Source organism: Octopus bimaculoides, chromosome 23 (assembly GCF_001194135.2).
Source record: "Octopus bimaculoides isolate UCB-OBI-ISO-001 chromosome 23, ASM119413v2, whole genome shotgun sequence".
Lineage (NCBI taxonomy): Eukaryota > Metazoa > Mollusca > Cephalopoda > Octopoda > Octopodidae > Octopus > Octopus bimaculoides.
The window spans coordinates 20,152,931-20,160,680 of NC_069003.1; the positions used below are offsets into that span (position 1 = coordinate 20,152,931).

Genomic DNA, 7,750 nt, shown 5'->3' on the forward strand with positions numbered 1-7,750 from the left:
TATATATATATATATATATATATATATTAGGGTGTCCAAAAAGTAATTGCATTTTTTCACTACTATGAAATAAGAATCAACCAATCATGTCAAAGCCAAGGTTGAATGGGTGGAAACTGTCTAGGAATAGTATATCAGCTTTCCTATGCAGAAGAGTGTCATTGATAGTTATTTCAGTAATTAATCCCTTGGAGGATAAGAACTTTAGGAAACAACATATTCCACAATGCTTACTGTATGAGTTTTGAGAGAAAAATACTGCTACAGAAGCAATAGAAAACATCTGGATGCAGTAAAAGCTCATAGATCTCAGCTGTGTTTTAAAAGGTTTAAAGATGGTGGTTGTGACATATCCGATAAGCCTTGTTCTGGAAGATGACCCACTCTGAATGATGAGCTTTTGAATGAGACTACTGTATTGGATCCATGTCAAAGCACCAGAGATTTAGTGGGAAAATTTTAATGTGTCCATGTTTAAATATCCAAGAATATTTCAAGTAAATTGTGAAAACATGCAAAGAGGGAATTTGTGTTCCCCATGGGCTTATGCTTAAGAACCAAACACATTGTTCCACCATCTGCAGCAGTCTTCTAACCAAGATTAACAACCTGTCATTTCTGCAGCGGATTGTTACAGATGACGAAAAGTGGCTTTTGCATCACAACAGAAAAGGAAAAAGACAATGGTTATCATGTAATGAGAAGCCAATGCCAATTCCAAAACCAGAACTCCATTCACATAAATCCTTGCACTGTGTCCCATCAAGTCAAGTGAAATCGTAGTTATGGTCAATGCCAGTGTCATGTAAAAAACATCTTTCAAGCATTGGGCCACATGGAGCCAATGTGGTCGATGCCTGTGTCATGTAACTAAACACCCATGCCAGTGTTGCATGACTAGCATCTGTGCCGGTGGCATGTAAGAAGCACCTTTTGAGATATACTATTGACAATCCAATAATTTATTTATATTACAATATTACATTGAATACTATGAATATAATTTAACATAACATAATATTATATAACATAAATAATTATAAAAACCAAGTTGGCCTTTTATGGTTTTTATAATTATTAATGTTTTATAATATTATGTTATGTTATATTAATAGTATTTAAAGTAATATTGTAATATAAATAAATTATTTGATTGTCAATAGAATATCTCTATATTCAATTTATCTTTATTATTGAATTATACCAATATTTATATGGTTTCCAACTGAAGTACCAGTGAATTGGATGTTTAACACACCCCTTTGAAGGATTGCTTTTTCTCAGTTTGTTACTCTCTCTCTCTCTCTCTCTCTAAGGTTTGGTCTGCCTGAGGCTATAGTAGAAGACACTTGCCTATATATATATATATATATATATGAGTGGATTTGGTAGACGAAAAGCAGCAAAAATATCAGAATGTTTGGTTCTTAAGCATAAGCTAATGGGAAACAAATTCCCTCTTTGCATGTTTTCTTGATTTACTTGAGATGTATGTATGTATGTATGTATGTATGTATGCATGTACGTATGTGTGTATGTAATACATCAACAACAGTGCGTTTGACCACCACCTTTCTGAATTACTTCAAAGACATGATTTCATGCTCTCAATCAACTTCTGCTGCAGATCAAGTGGAAGCTCTTCCCAGGCCTTCTTTATTGCTGTTTTAAGTTCATCAACAGATGAATATTGCATACCTTCACTGTACCCAACATTTGTGAGATATCCCCAGGCATTCTCTATAGGATTAAGGTTGGAACTTCTTGTTGAGTTCAAACCCAATTGCATGGAGGAAATCCAAAGTTGCCTTTGCTTTATGAATAGGGACACTGTCCTGTTGAAATATAAAGTTCTGGCCATGGAATTTCTTCCTTCTTCATCAATGTGAGCCCTGTCCAACATACCGATGTATCATGCAGCATTGAAACGGCCATCCATGATGACAAGTGGCAGCTTCCCATTGGTAGATATTGCTCCCCACACCATAAGACCTCTTTTGCTATTCAGTCACTTGGAATAAATAGAAATTTGTATACATTTATCTGCCCAGTAATACTTATAACCATTGGGGTCATCCAACTTCCATTTCTTCTCATCAGAGAACACAACTCTGGTCTATTCACTATCCCATGTCTGATGCTACCAAGCAAATACCAATCTAGCAGTTTTGTGGGAAGGGGACAATAGCGGATGTCCTAGCTGCTTCTTCAGGTAGAAACCATTGTTCAGAATCACTCTTCTTATGGTGGATGTCAAGGCTCCTACTTCTGCTGATGCCTTCATTCTGGAAACAGAAGAGCAGCATGACTTCTTCACAGCTCTGACAATGGCCCTTTCATCCCTTTCTGATGTGGTCTTAGGACGTCCATCAACATGAACCCTGTTGTAGCTGTCAGGATCTTTCAGAAAATTGTCTACTGGTATACTACTTCACTGAATCTTCTTGGCAATCTTCCAGTTACTCATTCCTTCCACTTTCAGTGAAAGAATCTTCCCTTGCTCAATTTCGGAAAGCTTCGTAGCTTTAGACATACTGGAAATATAACCTGAACCATGGAGATTACTGAATATTTTCTGAAACAATTTGGAAAGAAATGAAAATATATTAGTGGCTTTATAGTTTTGAAGTGTTGATATGCTCGAGAAAATTAGAAAATCAGATGTTGTATTATGATAATAAAGATACAAGGTTTTCATTTCAATGTATTTATGAAATACTCATTTACAATATATTATGCCCCTTAGTCCACTTAAATACAGAGCTAAATTTCTAAATAACTTTAAAAAACATATGGCTTTATAGTTTTGTTGCCATCCGGTTTCACTAGTCCTCAGTCAAATCGTCCAACCCATGCTAGCATGGAAAGCGGATGTTAAACGATGATGATGATGATGATGATATATATATATATATATATATATATATATATATATAATCCATAATCATTGAGTCTGACAAATTATACACACTACTTTGCCAACTAATAATTATAGATTAAATATTTTTCTACTCTGAGACTCATCAGACATAGCTTCTTCTTGAACTTGTCTAACCCTGGGATAATAAACACATACACACACTCATATATGATGGGATCCCACACAGTTTCTGTTTACTAAATTTTGTCATAAGACATTGATTGGTCTGGAACTATAGTAGAAGACACTTGCTCAAGGTGTTGCACCGTGTGGCTGAACCTGAAACCATGCAAGCTTTTTAACCATACATGTGCCTAGCTATAAAGGAATAGATTGGCCATTTATTGCAGCAGCTATCCACTAAATATATTTATGCTAAAATATGAATAAAATCATTCTTTGGAGTATTTAGAGAAAATTTGGCCAAAGAATTGAAGAACAAAGTTTTCATTTAAAATTCCTAATTCAGACACCTTTTACCTTTCACTTATTTCAGTAATTAGACCCTTGCCATACCTTGAAGAATGTTTAGTCAAATGAATGGATCCCAGTGGTTTTTTTTTTTTTTTTTTTTCAAACCTGGTTCTTATTCTATTGGTCTCTTTTGCTGAACCACTAAATAGATAAACTTACCTGCATTTCAACAAGTTATCTGTAGAAGGCCAAAAACAGAGAGTAAACACAGAAATTTAGATATCGTTTTAGGGATTTCAAAGTAAAACTAAGAGAAATCAACATTATAATCCTTAAGGATTAAGATGCATAACCACAACCAAATTCTTCCAGAGAGAAAGAAAGAGAAAAAAATGAAAGAACCTAATACTCAACTACTACTGGATTATTTATCAATCCCTAAAGAATGAAAGGCAAAGCTGACTGCAGCAGAATTTGAATTTGTAATGCAGAGAGCTGGAACAAATGCTGCAAAGCATTCTGTCCACTACTCCAACATTTCCTCTCACTCACTCACTTACTTTTAGTAGTTGGGTCCTAAGTTGAATTACTACTATATGTAGTTTTTATTGAAATCCTTTCATTGACATAAAGTTATGCATTTTAAAGGAAGGGTACATCGATCAAATTAAGAACACTATTTGATTGCTAGTTGATTTTATCAAACTCACAGGGATAAAAGGCAAAGTTGACTTCCGTGAGATTTGAACTCAGAACACAGTCCATATACAGCAAACACTTAGCACTGCCCATTTCACCATAACAAATACAGTTTAAAAATTGAACTTACTATTATAAGGATGTGGTGATCCAATATGTGTATTATAAAAAATGGTGGGGTATACAGATTCATCTGGAATAGTTGTGTTTCTTAGCCAATTTATTAATTCCTGAGCAATTTGGTTATTGACTGTATAGTTTATAAAGTCTCGAGTTACTGCAACGTAATGTGACCCTTTAGCTAAAGTGATATTGTGTGGTACCGGTTTCTGTTTTAATGCTCTCCTCCATCTATGTATCCAACTTCTGCAGAAAAGTAAATTTAAAAACCAAATTTAAGACAGAAGAGAATACATTTTAACAGTCAATCTATTGTGTAAATGGTAACATACTCACCTGTCAGGAAGGAAACATGTGTGTTCCAAGAACCCTCAATGGCTGTTTTTTTCATATTAGTGTTGGTCTCTTGAAGGTCATTCACAGGGTCCCAAAAGATCCAAAGCAGATGAGACCCTTCAGCTCTTTAGTTGTTCATCTGAGAGAAGGTAACTCCTGCAATTTGATAACCTACTGGGCTCATGATACTTGCTATACCAGAACAAAATAAGTTTGAAGCATGAAAGAGTAGCACTGGCTCTGCACAAACCATGCCCATTATAATAATAAGCCCCTGCAGCCTTGTGAGCATTTTACATCAGCTAAAGGATTAAACCTCCACAGAAAATCCAAATTGGGTCATCCCAAAGGCAGATGTGTACCGTTGTACTTAACCAGTATCAGGCATTCCCTGTTACCCTATGTATGCTACAAACATATTAATTTGTTTTTCCTTTGTAATATATTTACGAGTGAAGAGGTGGTAAGTATACTTAGGGTTAGACATTTGCTTCTGGGAACAGGCCAGGTATGGTACATGGGGATGTTTAATGAGTACACTGGGGATATTTAACATGTGAGAACGATAAATCACTGCTCCGAAATTTATCCCAAAACATCGGAAATAAAGACATCGCATGGAGCCAAAAATAGCTGACAAAGGGTTGGACTATATCCGAGTAAGTAATACTCATTGAAATTTATTTCTATTTTTCCAAATAAAATGATGTATTTTAACTGGATATCATCTCCACTGCTCGCACAGCACATGTAAACACGCTTAGTACATCAACACCAGACCATCTCCGGCCCCAAACACCATGTACAAAAAAATTACAAATAGATTAAATAATGCCAGTATTATTCCACCCAAGAATAACAACTGGGAAGTGCGTACTTTAAACTTGTTACGCAAAAAGTACGAAGAGCTGCACATGCAAAACAATCTGACAACAGAAATGAACGGACTGGTACCCTACGAAAATGATGACTGTCAAAATAAAGGGCTGGACGTTGTTCTTTATGTCCTGCAAATAAAACCAAAACGGCATAAATGGACACATGAGGAACACATTTCGATCCTACACGCTTACTTTACAGCAGTGCTCTACCTAAAGAACGAAAACTCAACAACACATACATATAAAATATGGAAGAAAAATAACCTAAATAACATATTTATTCTATGTACTTCTCAAGATTTTTACTCACTGTTCCCAGGGTTCTGACAATTATTGGTACTACTACCTTTTTCAGCGACCACAACTGCTTAACCTCCCAAGCTAACCTGCTATATCTATCGACTTTTCTTTCTTTCTTATCACATACCTTGTTGTCAGCTGGGCATGCTATACCTATGATCCAGCATCATTTGCTTTCTTTCTCAATTAAGACTATGTCTGGTTTCCTTTTCTCTATCTCATGGTCGCACTGAATCATAAAATCCCATAGGATCTTTGCATTATCATTTTCAATGATGCCTTCAGGTTTATGTTCATACCACTTTTTTGCTCTGTCAAGTCCATACATACAACAGATTAGACTATTGGAAAAGAAAAGAATCCTAACATCGGGCTACAACAAGTTGCCTTAGATGCCAAGAACCCTCCTAAGTATCCAAACTGTCTCTAATAACACTGTTTTCTGCAGCTGTACTAAACTGGGTGGTATGCCTGTTTCCTCTATCCATCAGTTCAAATCTTTAGGGATAGTTCCTAATTCACCTATAACTACTGGAATACATTTTACCTGCACTTTCCATAGTCTCTGTAATTCAATGGCTAGGTCCTGGTACTTTGCTATTTTTTCTATACCTTTTGTATTGATTTTTTCATCATTTGGGACTGTAAATTATCTGGCACTTTCTGTTCTCTTTATCTACTACTACTAAATCAGCTTCTATCACTCTATCAGTTTGAATGTTAAGGTCCCACAATATCTTATATTTCTTACTTTCTAGTACTTTACTAGGTTACTATTATTATTGTTATTATTATTATAGACGCCGCACATTATACATATCGTGAGGTTGTTTGATTGCAGATATTGTGTCTACTGGAGGTTTGTACTGTTTGTCATGTCACAACAAGGATCTCAGATAGACAGTATTCTACACAATATGCGTGCAGATCCAAGTAATGCCAACTTTTACAATACACCTAGATTGTAGAGTATTTCTAAAGTTTTCAGATGTTTTTTTCAGATTGGGTGGTATTGAACCCAATGCTTTGATGACAATAAGGATAACCTTTATGTTTGACTCTTGTAGCTGCCACATCTTAGTGATCTCAATTCTCAGGTCTCCATATTTATCAACCTTTTCTCTTTCTTTCATGATGATATGTTGATCTCCTGGCACTGTCATGTCAATTATTAGGCACTCTTGTTTGTCCCTCCTAAAGGTTACTATATCTGGCCTTTGGTGCTCTAATATCTTGTCTGTCTGGAAGTCAAAGTCCCAGAGGATTTTTGCCTTCCCCTTTTCGTCCATTACCTTTTCTGGTGCATGTTGGTACCAAGCACTCGTTACCTCATATCTATATCTATGGCACAGTAGCCAGTGGAGGTTTTGGGCTACCTTGTCATGTCTGTGCAAGACTTTCACAAGAACTAACAATGTGAGTCACACTTTTGACCCTCTTCCCACACATTCTGCAGAGGTCTTTTGCACTTATGTGGTATATATTATTTTTCACTGAGTTGGTATTCAATGCCTGGTCCTGGGCAGCGATGATTAGGCTTTCAGCATTCTTTCTTAGGTCACCTTTATTAAGCCACCTCCATGATGCTTCCTGGTCTTTTAATTTGTTGGTTTCACAGTGGAACTTTCCATGTAATTCCATGCAGAGTAGGGTCTCTTCTCTCTTGCTGGCTGTTCTTGATCAGGATATTGTTGTTGTTGTTGTTGTTGTTGTTGTTGTTGTTGTTGTTGTTGTTGCTGTTGCTGTTGTTGTTGTTGTTCTTGTTGTTGTTTTTGTTATTATTATTATTCAGTAGTTTTATTTTTATAGCATGCTTTCACTTCACTACCGAGCGCAGCTCTGTGTGCCTTGGGTATGTGCTGTGGTTTGCTGTGGTGCTCTTATGGTTACTGTATTGAAAGTGTTTTGCATAGGATGTGTGCAGTGCCCAGTAGTGCAATTTTCTGTATGTTATATATATTTGTAAGTCCTGGTGTTTTTGTTATGTATTTGTCTGAATATTTTTTAATCATACCTAATGTGCCCACGATGATAGGAATTGTTTCTGTTTTTAGATTCCACATTTGAATTACCTCTATTT

The 7,750-nt window shown here is 35.9% G+C and overlaps 1 protein-coding gene across 2 annotated transcripts in view; it reads right to left on the reverse strand.

The window, feature by feature from the left end:
* Positions 1-7,750, reverse strand: part of LOC106883007 (beta-1,3-galactosyl-O-glycosyl-glycoprotein beta-1,6-N-acetylglucosaminyltransferase) — a 34,344-nt gene that overhangs the window by 11,182 nt on the left and 15,412 nt on the right. For both annotated transcript variants that reach the window (XM_052975981.1, XM_052975982.1), the window contains exon 3: positions 4,164-4,399. In XM_052975981.1, the coding sequence (XP_052831941.1) occupies positions 4,164-4,399 (236 nt within the window). The remainder of the gene's footprint in view (positions 1-4,163; positions 4,400-7,750) is intronic.